Source organism: Macrobrachium nipponense, chromosome 1 (genome assembly GCF_015104395.2).
Source record: "Macrobrachium nipponense isolate FS-2020 chromosome 1, ASM1510439v2, whole genome shotgun sequence".
NCBI lineage: Eukaryota > Metazoa > Arthropoda > Malacostraca > Decapoda > Palaemonidae > Macrobrachium > Macrobrachium nipponense.
In genome coordinates this window covers 142,493,034-142,515,533 of record NC_087200.1, presented here as the reverse complement: position 1 = coordinate 142,515,533, position 22,500 = coordinate 142,493,034, and the positions used below count along the sequence as shown (strand labels likewise).

Here is a 22,500-nt window from a genome sequence, read left to right as displayed (position 1 = left end):
AGCCTATATCTCATCTCATCAAGTGCATATACATTACTATTTTAGCTGTCTGTACATTTGTCTGCCTGTCTGTGTGTATCTGTCTATCTCTTTTTCTCTCCCCTGGTAATTTCATAGTCACGTTTTTCGATAAAAACGACCAGAAGAAACAAACCTCCCTCGCCTACCCCACCAAAACACAGTCGACTTTCTTTTTCCTTTTGCAGACTCATCTGATTCAAAGTTATCTTTTTCTCCGGAAGAGTTACAATTTAGCTCGGGACTCTGAGACCGAACTTTCACCTCAGGAAGGGCCCAGGAGAGATAAGCATCCCGACTGTGTTTGCGTGTCAATGGATCTTTTCGTTTGATTCGTTAAGTGGGGTGGCGTTCTCTACATCCGCCGCCTTGGGCAGAAGTTTGTCTTGTGCAGGTGATGGTTTTCTGCTACTAGGCAGCTGCTGGCCAAAATGAAGTCGAATAGTTTTCTATATGTGCTACCGTTGATCCCTCTATACTGAGCCACTTGAACGCGTACACAAGCCCTCGTTGGTCAATCAAGAGTGGACCCCCTGTGAAGAATTCTTCCACATCAGCCATGCCCTTAATCTGCATGTAAGTCTTATCAGCAGCTTGTCATTCCCCTAACATACATGGCGTTGGCCATGTCTTCCACGCACTATTACATTTCCGGATCATTAAGTCATTCCTTTCCACCAACCCTCCTATCTTGTCAAAACTTTCTTTTCAACTCTTACGTCTTTCCTCCTAAAACAGTCGATTTATCTTCGCTTTTCACCAAACTGTCGTCCTCCACTTTTTCTTGATGACCAATCCACCTCTAAGCACACTGGCTATGCTTTTCACTTATACTATCCTTGTTACCATCCAATCTGCATCGTCTTACTCTAAATGTGATAAGCATGAAATTAATCTCCGCATTCATGTTCAGAATTCATACTTCCTTTTACTTAAAAGACTGTTGGCTCAATAATATCATTATGCATTCAGCGTCTGTTTCCAAAATTTTCTGGAGAGATTCTGCTTCCCTCCATATTCTGTAACGCACCTCTTATCTCTCCCAGTCATGTGTTATATATATACTCCCACATATTTCAGGCAATAATCCTTTCTATTTTTCCATCTTCATGGCTTCCATTGACTCACGTTACCATCCTGATGCTAACATTCACTTTCAGCTAGCTCCTACCAAACTCCTTTACCAGCCTCTGGAGCTTCTCTCCCCCATCACCAGTGAACACTATAAACCGAAAAACATGAGCAGTAGACACTCAATTCAGAACTTCTTTTCTGACCCACTTCTCGTCACCTCTCCCGAAGACATATTATTGCACTTCGAAAATAACGCCTATAGTTCTGTGTTCAAGCAAAAGCTTCACTTCCGTTTTAAACTTTTCTAATCCCTCAGCAAATTACCACATATTTTATACATCCCCTGCACTCACATTATCTCTGTATTCCACCTGAAACTTTCTCTAGGAAAGCTCCTTGCTTAAATTCACATAATTTTTCATTATCAGCGTTTTGGTTGTTTGTCATATCTTTTCAACCAAAACCATTTCTTACGCCTTCTCAGGTATATTAAACTAGTTTACCTAAATAATTCTTATTCTTATCATACATTCCATTGGAATCTTTCCATTTTTCTGCAAACTCTACGCAACCTGGTCAGCCACTCATTTACAATATCACCATGTTGCAGCATCCATTAACTCTCGGTGCCTCTCCATTCTTCACCCTTCCAACTGATCTGCTTACGTTATCATAAGTAACGTTCAAAGGTATTTCAAAGTTAATCACAACCCCCTCCACACTTTCATCTACATCACATCCATTTTCTACATACAACAACTCTCCAATTTGTTCAAGACACTCATAACACATAATTGCATTCTCTTCAGAAAAACCTCTCCATCTGCAGGTAGTCTTCCAGAATCCATTTCTTAATTGACATTTTCCCCCTCATCTTTTCTCATCCTCCTAAAATTCACCGATCGACGCTTTCTGGAGTCTCCACATTAAAGGAAAAAGGATATATGTATTTGTTTTAAAGCTTACAAAACATAAGACATTCTTATGCAAGACGGTTACTACCTTAATATTTCAAGTCAATAGCGATTTGTTCCACCTGGATGCCTTTTCATAGATTTTGACCGTATTGCGCTAAATTACAGTTGATATTTCTGTAGATGTAATCGTTGTATATCATACTGAACCTTTCGGGTTACTCTGCTGAACGGATGAGTTGCTTTGTCCCCATTGCTCCCTCGCTGCATATTTGTCTCGAGGGGGATAAACCATCGAGAGCGAACCGCCCCCGATACCCATAGAAATATTTAGCCAGTCGTTGGTCGAGTTCCAAGAGTGGGAGGGGCTTGTGTTGACGAACCATTGCGATTGGCTCTGGCTATAGCACGTCCCTTAATCTGGGCATTACAGTTATGTTTCGGTTTGAGGAGGTGCTAGGGTAAATCCCATCAAAAATTTTCACAAGTTAAATTTCAAATTTTTTTTTTCTAGAGCTAAAGTGGTAACATGAACTCGGTTTACCTTTCCATATTAAATTTCCATTACATGTGCTTCGCATCCAATATATATATACATATATATATGTATATGAATCACGGTAATGTGATATGACTCACATATATATATATATATATATATATATATATATATATATATATATATATATATATATATATGTGTATATGTATATGTATATGTATATGTATTGAATACTGCATCAGATCTGAATGACTAAAGTGGCACGCCCTGCTATTCCAAAGAGACCCCATCTCTCGTGGGTGCGCTCTCGCCATTCCATCACATCAAGACCCACTTCTCATGCCCAAAACAAAACCCTCCCCACGTCCCCTATATACCCCGTAGCTCCGAAAGATCAGGAGGCCCTCCTCCCTTCCGGAGCCCGTCATCGCCTTCCCTCATGCCCGGGCGGACCTTCAGTTCAGTAACCATATCCACTAGTGACGGTAAGGTCTGGGGCGCTCTGCTCATAGGTCACTAACGTGGCAAACGCCAGTTCATTCGTCGGGTAGCGGCGCAGGTGGAAGGTCGCTGTCATTCTGCGGCAGGCCTTTGCGTTCAGTCGTTGCCTCAGGGTCTCTGCTTGCGCTCCCTCGACTGCGAATGCTGACGCAGCGACGAAACGGAGTTCGAAATTGGGTGGTCAGGAGAGACTCTGCCCTAACTCACACGTGCTCATTGTTGAGCGGAAAAAAACAGCAAAGGATACCCATATACAATTTCGTCGAATGTTTAAAACCCAATGCGCTCTAAAATGAGATGATATATTGCCGCGTTTACTGTAAAGATACGAAATTCGCTCTTGGTAAAGGAACGTTTAAATTGCCCTGTATGACATGCAAAGCCCCCCTAATTCGGGAACTTAATTAACTGAATACACGATTCTGAAACAAGAAATAAGAAATTTATTTAAGAAAAAAAAATAATCCATTACAGAAAATGCAATGACAATCCTGAACTGAGTGCTGGGAATTATACGTTCAATTCGTTGAAAGATGTCGTGCAAGGAAGCGTTCGCAATGGATGATAAACTGCACTTACTGAAGCGGACGGCCTTCTTCCTGCTCATTTTATGTAAGTACCAACCTACCAATAACTCACCGTTTTCTCTTTCTGTTTATATAATATTGCACTTTTAGGTAGTAATAATGATTTACATTATCCTGCAGCAAATTATGACTAATCTTTATGCTTCAAGTTTTGTAAATATAAAATGTAATTATTTTCTTTTATACAGTAATGCAAAATTCTAAATATTGATTTTATTATTCATCAATTCAATTCTTTGATCTGAACGGTTTAATCATTGTGATCATTATTTTTACCAAGGGGAAATTTCAATACTTCTGTTCATCTAACGCTACTTATATTTTTTTCGATAAGTCCATTTATGATTTGTTACCAATCGTTTCGGGAACATTTTGTCTTTTAGTTTATGATGCGGGGATATTTTTCTTATGAAAATCTCAAATCAGATTAATTAAGCAATCCCACTGCTAAAGCGCACACCGATGACGCACATTTTTACAAACTCAAGAAAATATATACTACGTTTTGGAATTCAGTTTAATCAATTGTTTATCTCAAATTTTAATTCTTAGTTTATAACTGCGCATACATGCATGTAGTTCTCTCTCTCTCTCTCTCTCTCTCTCTCTCTCTCTCTCTCTCTATATCATATATATATATATATATATATATATATATATATATATATATATAGTATATAATATATATATATATATATAATATATGTATATATATATATATATATATATATATATATATATAGTGTGTGTGTGTGTAAATTTTTATCACATAACTACGCTGTAATTCAAATACATGCATTAAGCTACAAATTTCCTATTCAATGTCCAATTCGCTCTACCTCGGAATAATATATTTTCACATATGTTAACTGGAGGGGAATTCTTTAGTTAAGTTGATGATAATTTCGCCCTATCTAAGGTTCGAAAACAATCGCCCAGCGGACGAAAGGAAGAAATCAGGACTTCAGTGAAGTTATCGACTTGCCAACAAATGGGGTATAAGTTGATACCGATTCCGACCTTACAAAGGGATTTGTAAGGTCAGAATCGGTATCAACTTACACCTCACTTTGTTGGCCGAATCGACAACATCACGAAGTCCTGATTTCTCTCTGTCCGCTGGGCGCTGGTTCGAACCCAAGATAGGATGAAATTATTATCAACTAAAACAGTCCCTCTTAACATATATGGAAATATATTAATTCCGAGGTAGAAGCGAATTGGATTATTAAAGGACATTCTCAGCTTAATATATATATATATATATATATATATATATATATATATATATATATATATATATCATCAACCTTCTTTTTAGAGTCTAGTGATCGGAGGAGATAAACATTTAGTGATAGTTGTCGGGTACTTTAGAATGGCGTTCCTCATATCCTCTGACCCGCAATTCTGGTAAAGAGAAAGGAACAAGAGAGTTTGCAACCTTAAATATAATAATCTAAGACCGTTTTCATAGAAGTTAATTAATGTTCACTGAATTGGAAGGATAATTTTCGACAAAACCACCTGATTTATAGCTCTAGATCTCTGCTAAATAAGTGTTAATTCATTGGAATCATATATAGTATATATATAATATATATATGCAATTTTTATTGTCGTTCTTCAGAAATGCGTTTAGGATGATAGAGTTAACCAATGCAAGCTAGCTAATTAATTAAATTATTTATTTATTATCTTAATGTTTTCCCAATTTAACCGTCTTTAGAACTGCTGTGGCTGCCAAACGGCCATTATCGATTTTTCAGAAGAAGAAAGTTCTTGCTCTCTTTCTCTCTCTCTTCTTTTATTATAGTATATATATATATATATATATATATATATATATATATATATACACGTATGTGTGCACATATATATGCCATACACTTCAAAATGGTTCTCGCGCAGCTAAAGCTTAGTGGAAAATTAGATACGAACAATACTGGTAATACAGGAGAAACGAATATTCAGAAACCCGAAGAGGAGGTATATCATCTAAAGAAAATTAAATAATGAATAGGAGAGAGAATGCTTATTCTTTAAGTGATAGTACAGATACAATGTAGATAAAACACAACTCAATACCGACGATAAAAGATCAAGAACCGGCTTACAAAGGTGACACCAAGAATCAGAAAAGCGCCGTCAGGTTCCGGTCACTGGAAACAAAGGACCATCGAGTGACCGCATATGAAAACCGACTGTAAATGGCGACAGCACAGGAGTCAGATCTCCTTACGAAAGACATCAATTATGCAAGGTATTTCGAACTGCATGGTCAGCTGGTCGCCGACAATACGCCAGATCACAGTATCGGTCTATTTGTGGGGGATTGGAACTTCGGGGAAGGAATTCATTGAGTCAGGGACGGTGAGGTTCGACTTCTCTGTAACGGGTTACACGCTTCTCTAAGTATTTTTCGTTAAAGACTATGACATTTTAACGCTGACTCACCAAGTACCCAGCAGGGTCTTCCAGTGCCTTAAGTATTTAGTTCTCTCTCTCTCTCTCTCTCTCTCTCTCTCTCTCTCTCTCTCTCTCTCTCTCTCTATCTCTATTAATGCTTGGCAATGGTCTTGACACGCGCCAAAAATATAATTATTTGAGGCTTTGCTGACCTTTCGTCACGGCGGTCGAGGGAGGAAGTACTTCCCTGAAACATGCCACCGAGAATTCCCTCCACCCGACCTTCACTTTGCTGGACGCAGTGATTTGATATAGACTTTGACTAGACGTTAAAATCGTAGGATACTTCGATTAAGCGATCGAATAATGAGATCAAACTTCTCCTGAACAGATGAAACTCTTATCAGATGATTAAGAAATTAGATCAGACTGCGATTAAGATTTTATATACTAACCCTATCTCTTGCCTTTTTCATACATACAAGTATTTAATTATATATGTATATATATATATTAAATTTCGATAAATCGATAAACAAAACTCTAAAATAGTAGAAACAACCACAAATAAGTGGAAAACTAAGTATAAAACACAGAAGGGTGAAGGGGGCTTCACTTCAGTGCACCTCAAACAAGGCAACTTGAATCCGAAGACTGTGGAGGACCATGATAGTAGAACAACCCAGTCGAAGCTGCTACAGTCAATTAAGATGAAGGTAAGACTGTTTAGCATCCTCCAAATTCTTCAGCTTTTTTTCAAGGATTGGAGTTTTCATTCGATTAATTTACGTGAATACAAAACTGTTTGAAACAGTGGATGTGAAAATAAAAAAAAAAAAAAAATTCAAAAGGGAGAAATAAACCAGGGGATTCACCAAATATTCATTTCCTGTCCTACAAACTCTGTTGACCATTCAAAATTTGTTCAAAAAGACTTCCAATTATTACGAGTGTAAGCGCTATTCCTCACCCCAGTGTCACCAGTGACAAAGTAAAGCGAATTCTTATAATTAAGTCAATCTCTCTCTCTCTCTTCTTTAAAATACACGCTAGGATGTAACGATATTAGGACAACGCTTATCGCAATGCTGAAAGATCTGGTCAAAATGGTATGAAGGCGAGAGAGCATCCCGTTAAAAAGTACCCACCAATCCGAGTTGTTTATAAAGGTCGCTGACCATTAAATTACATTATGCTTGAACGGAAGTCTGTAGTAAAAAATACGACGCGGTCGGATGGGGTCGTAATCTCCCACTATGACAATTTCAGGAAGCAAGAACCCTTTCAGTTCTGGAGTTAACATGAACCCCCGTCCCCTTAAAAGAAAATTTAACAAAAACTTAACTTTCACCACATTACGATTTAGAAATTAAATACTATCTCGGTAGGATCTATTTTCATTTAAAAATGTGAGAACGCTAAAACGAGATGTGCAATTGTGTCGCAAGAAAAACAACGCATTACTGCAATCGACGGATGTTTTATGATAATTGCATCTCTCTCTCTCTCTCTCTTCTTCTCATCTTCTCTCTCTCTTTCGTTCTTCTCTCTCTCCTTCCCCGCCAAAACCGCATTTGGTAGGCATTGCCCAATTGCCTTGAACCTGTGGTCTAGAAGCCTATTTTATTATCAGTACGACAGAGCTGAAACAGTTATCCACGACAAAATTTGGGAAGGCGTCATTAAAAAGAAGCCGAGGAGGATCAATGAAAATCCATCAGAGAAAATTGAACTGGGAACCAAGACAGAGCTCGCAATGGATGCTTATGATGACGTCACCGACGGGGCGAAACAATGTCGTAAAAATATGCCTTCTGCTGTTTAGTATGCCCCGTGACTGAGCCACTGTATAATGCGGGAGATAAAGCGAAACATTTTCACAATCTCTTTAATACCTATAACGTTTTGAGCAAGATGATTTACAAAATGCAGAAAATGCAGATTTTCTACCAACTGACGAAATTCGGAATTGCCATAAAATGATCATGAAATTGGCCCTCAGAACAGATAGGACGTTTCAGGTGCTGGCATGACCAAGACAATTTATGACGGGTATTAAGTACACAGGGGGAATAAGAGTGTCCTCATTATCAAACAGAAACAGGTTCAATCATAGAGTATAGAGGGATTCTGAGTATTAGCTGACAGTTGACAGATAATAACACTATAATGATAGATACCCACTTATGATCAAATTCTTTGTCATAGGAATGACGACTCATTCCAGTTCATCTCTGTTGCTACTCAGCGTCATTGCTTTCTTCGCATCGTTTTCTCTTTGTCAACACAAGGGACCTTCATGCCGTGGACTCGTGCTCTTGTAAGGTCATGTTTTGCTTCATATGAACTCAGTACTGAACACTAATAAAGGAAATGTTATTCACCCACTCCAGTGGACATGATCATCCTTAACCTACTCTCTGGTGTTTATTGTTTGTCTTTTTTGGCAGACAGAATGATTGATAACATCTCTTGTTGGAGTACATTGCTAATTCTTTCACTTTTGCGCATATTGAATTTCCTGCATATCTCATCATATCGTCCTTATTGTGCTTGTTGATTTTTTCATAGGAGTACCTACTCCGTTGGTGGTGAATGTAACTCACCTGGCAATTACTGTTAATGACCTCTTAATTAATGTCTGATTCATCATTACACAAAGGGACGTCTACCAAAATGATTGGTTTTTTAGAAAGTTTTTTTCTTCAGTTCTTTTTATTCTTGTGGTTTACTGTTACGTTTCAGTCATTATGATAGACAGATATCTCTCTCTCCACATATATATATAATATATATATATATATCTATATATATATATATATATATATATATCTATGGACATGAACTCAAGAAAGTGTTTTGTAGAAATAAATTTCTGACTCAACACGGGACCGAACCCCAGTGGTTCGAGTAAGAGTCCAGGTCATTGGCAATCCGAGGTTCGGTCCCGTGGTGAGTCAGAAATTTATTTCTGTGAAACTCTCTCTGGGAGTAAAATTTGCTGGTATGTTAGGCCTTAGTCGCCCGCTAGGAAAAACCCTAAGCACCTAAGTACTTAGGTTACAACCTCTATCACAAACTTTGTGCCCGAATTGCTAATGTCCTGGACTCTCACTCGAAATACCGGGGGTCGGTCCCTTGGTGAGTCACAAATTCATATATACTATATATATACATACATATATAGTATATACATATATATATATATTACATACAAACATATATATACACTATATATTTAAACAGAGGTCTCTGGTACTTACCGCTTTATAGTTGAATAACATTTGACTTGATTTTTCAATGCTGTCCAGTTAAGGGATATTCCTATTCTGATCAAATTTCTGTGTAGGCCTAACTTGTGGCGTTCGAAGAAAAATTTGATTGATTTTCGAATGCATTTTTCAGGTAAGCTGGTAGATGTTCAGAATCAATTTAAATTCTAAGTCTTATTATTATGGAGAGCATATGGTAAGAACTTGGTAATTATATGACACCATAATCACGTACCCACGCACATAGGTACTTACTAATTGGGATTTACATACTCTCTCTCTCTCTCTCTCTCTCTCTCTCTCTCTCTCTCTCGTTACATAAACACTCGAACATACACACAAACGAAAACATGCTATCACACTGAGAACCGGTTTTTTTAAAGTTTCTTCACTGGGTTAACCTAGGCTCCCTTGACCAACGCAGGGTTAATTCTCACGACGAACCTGATGCACTATGCATACGATTTTATTTGTATTTATTTTGATTTAATTGATCGGTATCCATAGATCATTGTCGATAGCTAAAATTGTTTAATCCAGTTCTTTAAGGACTCATTTCTTAACATGAAAAGGATCTCTTCCTGGCATAGCCCAAAACAATGTATATTTCATCAAACGATGATATAAAAAAGGACCAGTTTCCTTATTTGAAAATTATCATTCGTTAATGTATTAAAGATCAGGGGATTTCTTAAAGTATGACGAGAGAGAGAGAGAGAGAGAGAGAGAGAGAGAGAGAGAGAGAGAGAGAATTTTGTAGTAAAAGCTGACAATTTTCGTCTCGTTGCTAAACTGTGATTTTCAAACTTGTCAGTGAGCTGAATAATTCAATACCTGTGGGATGCCAAAGACAAAAACTATTCACTTTCACGAAATTATTATCGATATATCTTATTCCTGTCCTATCTGTATCACTCTTTTAGTATACTGAAAATGGAAAGAAATCTCTAATGTTATGCATAATAAATAAAAACATTGCTTTTTGTAAAAAGTAGTAAATGAATAACTATTTCATAAGTAATGATAAGTAAACAGATTTTCTTTCCGACGAAAAAAAAAGTGTAAAAGTAGTACAGGAAATTTCTTCTAAAAGTAAAAATGAATAAATAAGTTTATTTCTAAGAATTGATCAATACGAAAATGCATTTTCAAAGTATTCATAGATAAAAGAAACTACTTGTTAGTAATTATTATCGTGAATTATTGTATTCCGAGTAACAGCGAACAGGATTTTGTTATTCTTAGCAAAAACTTTGAAGTAACACGAACAGCAGCAACCGTAACAACATGATTTATCTCATCTAGTCAGTCGTTCAAACATCAAGAACCAGACACCTATTGAAGAAGGAAATGAAATGGAATATAGAATATGGAAGAAAACAAATATGAACGGAGGTACATTAAAAAGAATGAAAGGGGTTGCAGCTAGGGGCCGAGGGGGCGCTGCAAAGAAACTTGAATAATGCAAGCGGTACACTGGCAGCACTAACTCCCAACGGAAACTTTAACAAAGAGACGATGTAGACGGAAGTTTTTTTGGGGGAAATGTAGCTATTGAAGGCGAGGCATGGGGTGGGGTTGGGGAAGGAGGATCTCAAATGTCCATGGGGGGTATGATGATGGTGGTGGGAGTGCTGACTGTGAGACACAAGGAGGGTGTAATTGACAACGCCGTAAGAGGCGTGGGTGGCAGATGAGCGGAAGAGAACTTGTTAATGAAGCACCAGACACCTGTGTATTTATAGTTTATACGCAAGTGATGATGAAGAGAAGGAACGAAGTAGTGGAGGAAAAACGAGATAAAAATGAAAGTTGCTTTCTTTTCATAAAATAAAAATCTGGTTTTCTTCCCTCGAAAACTTATTGGCCTGGTTGATCTTCTGTCAGAATTTTTAACAGTTCATCCGGAAACGAAGTTATGTTTTGAATTAAGTTTTTTTGTAAGAGGGCTGATATCTCACTCGCTACTTCAAGAGCCCCAGCTGGAATAAAGCCAGTTTCATGTAGAATGAACAAATGATAAGGGCTGTGGAAATTAAGAGAAGACTTTCATCCATTTTCATTGATTTCCGTTGATCTTTCTCACTAGATGGAAGCAATATGTATTTGTCTTACTTATTTGTTCATAGTATCACTGCTGTAAATATTACCGCAGCACCTCTTAATAACGGAACCTTGAATCAGACCAAATTACTTCATAAATATTCACGATAGCTTTGTCGGAAGTAATTGAGTATTAACGTATGATAGCAGTACCCTTTACGGATTCTTCTTTCAAGTTCTTTACTGGATGGAGCGAGCTAGAGTTCAGGAGAGTGTTGGATTAAACAATAGACATGTTTATGGCAGTATAGTCACACAGAGATCTCTTCACGGCTGGTGATGTGTGGTAAGATCTTTGAGGTTTTTGAAAAACGCGAACTTCTTCCAAGAAAGAGTGAATGATTATATTGAAGCCAGAAAGCCATATGCCGCATCAGGATGGCGTAGGCTTATTGTTTTGCTTTTCCACCCATATCTAAATGACCATGCATAAAAATAATCAACTGTTTATTAAAGACCTTTGGAGCGCCATCCATAGCAATAAAAAAAACATTTATTTACGTTAGAATGCATTTCTTTTGAATATTATATTTTTATATAGAATTCATAATCGCTTGTTTGACTACTCAGTTGCTTTTACCACTAACACAGTTTATCCATTCAACCTTCACCCGGCCAAAGCCAATGAAAAGCCGGAACCTCTTTCTCTTTACATCCACCTCTCAATCTGCCTTTCTGTTCCCCACGATTATCAGCAACTCCATCATCCCGTCTGGGAGAAATGAGTACTGCTCTCAAGGATGTGTAGACGAGTTAAAATGACGATGAGTGGATGCTTCAGGAAAAACAGGATGCGTAAATCTCCTGTCTCGGGAGAAGATGAACGTAAATACCCACAGCTCCCTTAGGCTAGAAAAATCTAGATAGGCGAGTGTCTTCTGTTTTAGGAGAATTTAAATATCTGAAGTGCTTCCTTTACAGCAACAGGATACGGGGATCATTTATCTACGAAAAATTTCAGTTGCTTCAGGTGGAATGTTTTATAAGAATCTAAGTAATATCAGCTCTTTTGTCCATGCGTGAAGTCTTAAATGTATTTCGATATGAGAACGTCTTCCCTCTCGAAGAGTCTAGGTACATGTGAATATTTTCATTTCTATCAGAATTTAGATCTAAACAGGAATTCTAAAGGGGAAGAGAATATTTCACATCTTTACTTCAAGACAAGTTTGAAATTGGTGTTTCATTACTAAATTAAATAGGTCATAGGCATTTCTTAATACAAGAAAACTGCAAAACCAAAGCCTCTAAAACTATGGAACGTCCTTCTTTACAGGGATTATTGAAAACGAGAGATTTTCAGAAAGAGCAATCTTCATATTCAGGTTTTGTAATCTGTGGGAATGTTCAAAACGCAAATATTCTAACGAGGGCGATCAGAGTTTGGAAAGTATTTTTATCGCCTTGGAGAAATTTCAGTTGAACAATACTTTCACCTCTCGTTAGTAGATTGATACTTTTTAAGTACAGTTTCATTTGTCGTGAAATTATTTCTTGATATAGATAATCACTCACTACGAGGAAGTTATACCGTGAAACTGAAGAAGCAAAAGGTTGTCATTATAATGAAAGGAAAAGGAAAGTTCAACGCAAAATTACAGTCATTTCGAAGATAAAGAGAATCTGGGTTTCCTCGTTACGTAAAAGGTTTGTAAAACATTGCTAAATGGCACCTTTTTTTTTTTTTTTTTTTTTTTTTAAGAGATCGCTTTCAAAAAATAACAAGAAAGACTTATTGAATGTGTGCAATTTATAACCAGTATGGTTAACCTGCAGTGCATTTTTCATAACCATATCTGCTTTAAACTTATCTGCTATTAGTTTATGGACTATAAATATCCAAATTTGGATGCTAGGTTTTTTCAGGTAAAAAATATAGTTTTCTCATTGCCTTCTTTATTTATTACCCTCAGCACTTACCACTGACATTCAATTTCCTAAGAAAACTTCGCCTTTTCCTTTCATATTTTTTTAGGCAACAACTTTCCCCTCTATAAGAGAGATAGCGAGAGAAAGATCTATAACAAAGTAAACCTTTGCCTCATATATTCGTCGATAAGACCTAAATTATAAATTTATGAAATAAATTCGTTCGTGCTCTTGCAGGTCAAGGAAAGCAATGAAGAAATAGAATTGTCCATGAAAATAGAACGTATCCATTTTTTGTTGATATATACTGAATACACGTTCTAATAATCAAAGATCATTTAAGACGTCCGGTGAGATAAACACATTATCATTTAAAAAGGAGAGAAAGAAATATCAAATGCATTAATACATATAATGTAAATACAGCCGCCCATACGCGCAGGTACAATACATACATACATACATACACACACACACACACACACACACACACACATATATATATATATATATATATATATATATATATGTGTGTGTGTGTGTGTGTGTGTGTGTGTGTGTATGTATGTATGTATGTATGTATTGTACCTGCGCGTATGGGCGGCTGTATTTACATTATATGTATTAATACATTTGATATTTCTTTCTCTCCTTTTTAAATGATAATGTGTTTATCTCACCGGACGTCTTAAATGATCTTTGATTATTAGAACGTGTATTCAGTATATATCAACAAAAAATGGATACGTTCTACAGTATAGTCCACAGGAGAAAAGAAAATAACCTGTTTAGTTAAAATAAAGCTCTTGAAGAGGCCTGGTGGAAGGCGAAATTATCGAGCTACTAGAGTTTTTCATTTTCTTTTCTCCTGTGGACTATATTGACATACATATGTGTGTGTGTGTGTGTGTGTGTGTCTGTGTGCATTAAGCTACAAATGTCCTCTAATATCTATTTCGCTCTACCTCGGAATTAAAATATTTTCAAATACGTTAACCGAAGGGGAATTTTTAGTCAATAAAAAATTCGTCGGCTCATGGGCTAGAACCATCGAACCAAGAATTCAGGAAGCGTTCTAGACTACACGGCTATCGACTAAAAAATTCCCTTTTGGTTAACATATATGAAAATATATTAATTCCAAGGGAGCGCGCATTAGATATTAAAGGACATTTGTAGCTTAATGCATATATAAGAATCACGGTAATGTGATATGACTCATTAAATGGCTACGTGCGGACCAAAGCACTGCAATGTTATCAAGGTCGAGGTAGGCTGATGCCGGCTCCAAAAAAAAAACAATGCCTAAGTGACAGGGATTTGTAGGTGAGAGGCGGCATTAACTTAACCTCTTGTGATAGCCGTGTGGTCTAGAACGCTTCACTGTGTCCTGAAGTCTTGGTTCCATGGGTCGCGCCCATGTGCCGACGAATTTCTTATCGACCAAATAATTCCCGCTCAGTTAACATGTATGAAAATATATTAATTCAAAGGTAGAGCGAATTAGATATTAAAGGACATTTGTACCTTAATACATATAGTATAAGAATCACAGTAATGTGATATGACTCATATATGTATATATATATATATATATATATATATATATATATATATATATATATATATATATGACTCATATGTATATATATATATATATATATATATATATATATATATATATATATATATATATGTATGTATATAGGGTGTAACACAAGTTTATGCTAATATTTCGTGAAATGAAAGAAAGGGTAATTCTAAGCAGAAAATGTTCTAAAAACATGCATTTTAAGGCTTCGTTTTTCCGTGAGGCAAAATTTTAAATTAAATGGGTTTTCTTAACTCTGCGCTTGTCCAACATGGCGACGCTAAGTCTGAGTAGTCAGGGATATTGGGTTGGGGTTAGGTTGGGATCTAATCTAATTTAAATGATTAGCTTTATGTATCAATAAAGTAGTGTAAATGTCACGGAATCGTTGAATCCGGAGTCAGGACTAGGTCTATGCTGAATGAGTGATAATGACAGTAATCATGATGCCGAGGGAATGCAGGTAGAGAGGTTACTGCACTTTGAACAAAGTCAGCTCTTTTTCGATTACTGCATGATACTGACTTTTTCCAGGAAAGACTAAAGAAAGTGAATTTTCCATATTTTCCATTCTTTTTCGTCTGACAGAATCGAAAGCATTTTCTTAAGTGTGTTTTCCTTCAACTGGTGTATGATGAATACTTTTGATGGAGAACGAGAGATTTTTGAAAATACATTTTAAATCTTTAATCGGTGTTTAATGAATAGGCCTATCTTTGATGGAGGGGAAATTTCTTTCGGCTTGAGCAAGAAACTGGAGACTGCCTTACCGTTCCAGTGATGTGGAATATGCAGATTGATGTTTATTTATGGGTTTTGCAACAATAAACTCCACTGTTATATAAAAAAAAAAAAGAAAATTGGCGATCAGGCCGGTGCAGATAAAATACTTGCAAATCATATGGATTCTTTAGGTATTGAACAAAGGGGAAAATGCAAGTATCATTGAAACCTTCTCCCCCTCTGTGAATACAACTGACAGAGAGGGAGAAGGTTTCAATATATTTTCATGTATGCTTAACCGAAGGGGAATTTTTTCTCGATAATAGACTTGCCTGGACCAGGGCGCGAACCCATGGATCCTTTCAAATCCAGGAACGTCAGTGAAGCTTTTACCTACTACACCACCGCGGTGGTGTAGTAGTGGTGTAGTGAAACAGAGGTGTTTCGCTAAAGTATGAATCAGTGCCATGTTGGGTTCTGAGAATATGAAGTGTGTCTGTGCTAGGTAAGTGTCAGATAAAATTATGGCATTTTTGGCAGGTAAGGACTTCTTGAAGTGAATGAAAATGCATTCTTGTTGATAGAGATAATGGTAAGAAAATGAATTTGCTAGACTGTGTTTTAGTACATAATAGATGGAACCTCATGATAAAGTCTATGTGAAATTAAGTGCCTGGAGGTATCCTTAATTTGCTGAATCAAAACTTAGAGTAGTTAAGTTTAAATCGGTAACGACAAGGGAAAAATGTGACGATACAAGCAATTAGAAACTGAGTTTGATAAGAAGGAAGTTAGCGGAGCAATTAACGAGGAAATGGATGAAATAATCGCTATAATTAAAGATATGGAAGTGCAAAGAGCACTCTGAAGTATTGGGAATTCCGTGATGGGGTCAAAGGGCCAGCAGGAATTTGATAGATTGATTCTAAACAATAACCGGTGGGATAAGGAGATGAGATCACTAATGCGCATTTATATTTGTACTCTAGATAATCTCAGACATGATAAAAGCCCTTTCCTCTTAACTTTTAGCCTCTCCTAAACATTAGTTTACCAGGCATGGCTAAGGAATGGTAATCACTGACGGCACTTTTGGGGTACGTATGGCTACTAAAGTGTTTTAATATTCGTAGTTTTAAAAATATTTTTTTCTTTTTAATCTGACCTTTAGCTTATGTTATTCTATTACCTTATCAGGCATGGATAAGAAACTTGTATTTATTGACACCATTGGCGCTGGTACATATTCAGGTAACATACATATGTTCTTTTTTGATGTATTACCCGAATTACTTTCCTTTTATAAATTAACTTCACACGCACACACACACATATATACATACACACACACACACACACACACACACACATATATATATATATATATATATATATATATATATATATATGTGTGTGTGTGTGTGTGTGTGTGTGTGTGTGTGTGTGTGTGTAAATTACTTTACACAGATCTACGCCAGGCTGCGGAAATGCAAATCGTAGGTAAATTACCCTAATATGAAAGCAGAAATGGAAATGATACAAATACATTTTCACCCTCATTATTGCAATATAAAAATGGAAATGCTGGCATATTTATTATGTAATATGAAAACACACTAAAAGAAAACAAAAATGAAATAGGGACTTTCATAAACAGGCCTGAAGGGTACCAGTGTATTTGGAAATGTTTTAGACTTTGTTAACAGATCGGCAATGAATTTGTTAATGATATGAGAAGCTAAAGGTATATTAAGAATACATTACTCAAAATCTTGTTTGAAATCAACTCTCTAACCTATCATCTTATAAAATGAGAATAACGATTTTTTTTAACTCAGCAAGGAAGGAAATAACCAGATGTTTTAAATGTTATGCATTAACCTTATAAAGGATTCTTCATGCTTGTAAACAAGTGTATGAAGAGATGAAAATGATGTGTTTATATACACATGGTAACAAGACTTTGTAACGAAGAGCATGAAGAGATAATTTTCCTAAGCACCAAATACATACTTTGTAACTTGCCCTCGGGTTGCACCAGTGTTTTTCAAATTTCCTTACCAAAACGCCGCGTGCCCTCTTGCATAAAATAAAAGATTAAAATTGATTTAGGAATGTTTTGCAATGATAAAAAGCGAGTAGCCATAGCAGTGATAATCCCGGAGAGACTGTTTGCTACGTAGGCAGCTCTCTATGTTCGTTAAACGGCCTTTAACGATGACGTGATTTCGAAGAATGTTATTACGAATATCTAGTGGGCACGTTACAGCTGGCCACCCACGCACCGCCCATTAAACAAGTAGTGCAAAGACTCCCTATAATTTTTTTCTGTAAGTTCACAAGACTACAGAACTCCTGAGAGCTTTGATTCATGGCCCCTTTATGACGCGACGGTTCGAATGATGTACCAAAGCTAACGAACCGGAAAAGATGATTTATATCATGTGATGCTCGTTGGAAATGGTTGTCATTTCATCCTCTTCTGTCTTTACAATTAGCTGGCGCGCGCTATTTCGGTTGTTAATGTAACTCCGAAGTGGTTGTTGCCTCAAATTTTTCTGGCGTTCAGTTGTTTGATCTCATCGATTTCTGAACTCGTCTAGAGTATATTAGGAGGAAACCACTGCATCATTCACAAAGGGGGTCAGCGGTTATTTGAACTCTTGGTTATTGTGTATAGACGCTCTCTCTCTCTCTCTCTCTCTCTCTCTCTCTGCCATACGCCAGAAAATATCAAAAGTATCATAAAACTACCTTTCTTCATTGTTGTCAAAATGTTCTTCATTATATTTGCTCACTGTAATCAGTGGACTGGTGATCACACATGAATTCATCATCTCTTTGGTGAAGTACAATGAAGAAATTGTTAGTCACTATGAAGGACGCCTAATTGTAAAGACGCAGACATTTTCAAGAATATTCTCTCCTTCAGGCCTCTTGCACAACTACTCAGACATACTTAACAGCATGAGAGAGAGAGAGAGAGAGAGAGAGAGAGAGAGAGAGAGGAGAGAGAGCGCTGAAAAGCAAGTGTAGACGAACGCTCCACAAACAAGTCCTTTTAGCCATTTCGAATACGTGCTTGGAATATATCCTCTGTTTATATCTACCTGTGATAATAAGCTGTCACCTCTTTTTGTAAATTATGTAGTAGTGACCAACGAAGATGCTAAAATAAAGCAGAGGAACAGGCGTGTAGGGGCGTACTAAAATAAAGGCTTCATAACTTGTCTTTTTAGGAGTTTACAACATTCCATCTCTCGCGGCGTTCTGAAAGCTTACCTAGGAATTGGACAACGACTGCTAAAATATGAATATTGAAACAACTTTAATTTTCAAACATATAATCACGCATATAAACTTACGTTTCATATATGTATGTGTTTATATCTAATGTTTGTGTGTATGTGTTGTATATGTTTGTGTGTGAGTGTGTGAATACTTCATTCTATGATTTTCTACTGATGAATGGAAAATCTAAAATCAAGTATGACCTTTCTCTAGATCTACAAGGAATCATCTTTCCCTTTTCCTGATGCTTGGCACTCATCTTTAATGTGATATGGAGATAGTTTCGTTCTTGATATCTCTGAAGCATTTTACAGCTTCTGGCACATAACTTTGCGAGACCAACTTCGTGCTTGAAATTGCGCTCTTCCTCTCATCGAGATTATTTTCTAACTTCTTTTCACGGGTTGCTCTTGACAGCGGACCATCTCCTCACGAGTTATCTTTTCTGCTCAGGGAAATGAATACAAAAGGGTGTTTACCGCAGGCTTATTTGACTGATGAATAAACCCCACAGACTGTTCGTCATTAAAACAGCAGTCAAACGCATGCGCATACTTGAAAGGCGCCGAGGTCGTTATAACAACACTCGCACCAGCAATTTTGCACTAGATTTCCCTGATATGCTTCATGCTTATTTAACGGCCGTTTTCCCTTTAGAAGATGACTCCGGAGGGTAATAATTTTTCAGCTGAATGCCTGAGTATTTACACAAAGTGTGGGGTTGAAGCCATAGCGTATCCATTTTATCTCCTATCAGTAATAACCGAATAGCTGCATAAAGACCAACGCGCAAATTGTTATGAATTTACATTTGCCTTTAGTTTTTTTTTTATTGCAGCCTCTAATTATTTGGAAGTGTTACTAAAATATGTTGATTCTAATCTGACTGTAATTGAAGGTAAAAGGGGAGATCGGCACCAAAATGATTAATGAACGTTAAAAGGTCACAGGGAGATAGATGACTAAAGGATTTACGTTTACTCGGCGAGTAAGCCTAAAAATTACTTTATTGTTGTTGTTGTTCTTCTTGTGGGGTTAGGAAGTTCAGTGGATGAGCTCTTAAGGTCTGGAAAGTGTTTCGCGTTGAGTTATAGGTAAAGGAATTTTAGGATAGAATATTTATGATTTATGTATTAGAATGAAAATGTAACAAATATATAATGTGCATGTTAAACAGTACAGAAAAATTATTTATATTTTAATTTTCGTTGGTGAAACATGGCTCTATTTGACCATGGATTTGAGCACGTTTTAATTTACCTTAAAAGTTTGCTTAGGATACTAGGCAATTTTCTATGTTGCGTATTTTCAAAATTGTTTAATTTAGATAGCAAGGCTTTTAAAATTATTCACAAAAATGCCACAATTATGGTAAATATTGTAATGATCATAAATATATTGTCAGCTGTAATTTCAGGACACAAACTTATGAGTGAACTGTAATATTTTGCCTGGGTGTAAATCAAATCCTAAATCTTAAAGTGAAGTGTAATATCATTTTATACATATACATTCATACGTATACACACACGCACACACACACACACACACACATATATATATATATATATATATATATATATATATATATATCTATATATATATATATATATATGTGTGTGTGTGTGTGTGTGTATGTATAACTGAATACACTATATACACTACATTATGAGTCATCCCATTATCGTATTTTAATTATAATGTTCAATATTTGCGTTATATTTTATTTTTTTATAAATATGTCACTGTTAAATGTTTACCTTATACTACTGTACTTTTATTCCGACGTATTTTCTTCTTCATTTTAGGCGCTTGAACTCGTGTCAGTGTAATAAAACTTCTCCCAACTTTAAACGAACATTCTCTCTCTCTCTACTTTGCGCCGATATTTGTGAAACTTTAAATAAGACATACTCTCATTGCGTTTGGTACTAAATGAAGAACAAAATACATCTCTGACCTCTCTACAGGACCCTAGCAATAAAAATAAAAAGAATAAAAACTTGATAGTCCTGCTGAATAATTAACATGTTCTATTTAACAAATTATAATATTAAAAATCAGATAACAAACTGAACGATAAAGTTCACGTTCTAAACTATTCTAAGAAGTCATACCTGTACATTTCAGAAGCTTTGCAAGAGTTCAGAGAAATTAATGCAATTTTTCGTATTGTTGTACATTAATTTTACAGGTAAAGGCAGTTTCTGATAAATAATCGGAGATCAAATATTCTTCCAAATTTTACCGTAGATAAGATTTACACTTAGAAATATATTCACATGCATAGGAAAACAAAATGAGTCTGAAGAATGGAATATGAAATAAATAAATTGAGAGAGAGAGAGAGAGAGAGAGAGAAGAGAGAGAGAGAGACCGGTTTTTGAGCCAGCAGATCCGACGTGCTATCGTATTTTATGTCTAATGGAAATTATCTAGTTTAAACCTGAGCAGTATCCAATCGTTATTTCGATATTCGTTGCATTTCTAAATAAGAAAAAATAGATTAGTTTTAGTTAATACTTTTACAAGGTGATGTCCATAATGCTTTCCCCAAAATTGATAGTTTCAACTACATTAATTTCCTTTTGAAATGATTATTATTGAACATTTCACATTTAAGGAATTTTTATAAGTTTTCGAGAAAATAGCCGTTTTGAGTCTTCCTGTCGTGCTGCGCTTCAGTATACAAACCGGGCCAAGAGAGAGAGAGAGAGAGAGGAGAGAGAGAGAGAGAGAGAGAGAGAGAGAGAGAGAGAGAGAGAAGAGCGCTTGATTATCTATGGCTCGTCTGCCCTTCGATGTCTAAAAGATAAAGCTTCACAAGTCTAAGGCCATTGTTCACGAGAATTGATGGCGAAAGAAGATATAATTTGAAGCCATAGAAGCTGGCTATAATATTCTGTGAGGTTCTCTTCCAGAAGGTGGCAGATATTTTTATTAAGAAGGCAACTATAGTATGACAGGCAATATATTTACCCTTGGAGAAGATGCTGCTATACTAAGAAGATGCCTTTATTTCATCTTAACTTCAATGAAAAGATAAATGTATAATCATGTTCGCTCGCGAAACGGAAAATGAATACTACTGCAACTTTTTTCTCGGTTACTTAGCGAAAAAATAAAAATACATTAACTGCTATTCTAACTAAAGCAAATTTTATATAAAATCATTTTAAAAATGATGGTAGGTTATCTTTTTTATTTGGAAAATGAGCTTTATCGCAATGGCCATAGGAGCCAGATAAGTTGATTTATTTCTCAAATTCAGCAAAAGAGATACAGGTCCCGCTCAACTTCAGATACGCACATAACTGAACCTGAAGATTTCAGAACTGGTGACAATATTCCAAATCACCAAACTAACTAAACAAAAGGATTTCCATCTCAGCTTTTTTTTTTTCTAATAGTAAGGTGATATAATTTGGAATGATGGATTCATAATTATTTTTACATGCATGAATGAACATCTTTACAATTAGACCACTATACCAACATGATATTTATTTTGGCTGACTTCAAAAAATGACATCTAAATTACTCTTATTACAAATGCATAACTATTTTTGCACGCCAACAATAGCATGAGTGTTGTCAGAACTACTTTTTTGGCTCATTAATATTCACCCAAAACTGCGGTGTATCTGAG

General features: G+C 36.1%; 1 protein-coding gene across 1 annotated transcript in view; it reads left to right on the top strand.

Moving 5' to 3' along the window:
- The first annotated feature begins 3,001 nt into the window (after positions 1-3,001).
- Positions 3,002-22,500, top strand: part of LOC135219695 (cubilin-like) — a 52,970-nt gene continuing 33,471 nt past the window's right edge. The window contains exon 1 of the mRNA XM_064256669.1: positions 3,002-3,621. Within this exon, the coding sequence (XP_064112739.1) occupies positions 3,543-3,621 (79 nt within the window). The 5' untranslated portion in view covers positions 3,002-3,542. The remainder of the gene's footprint in view (positions 3,622-22,500) is intronic.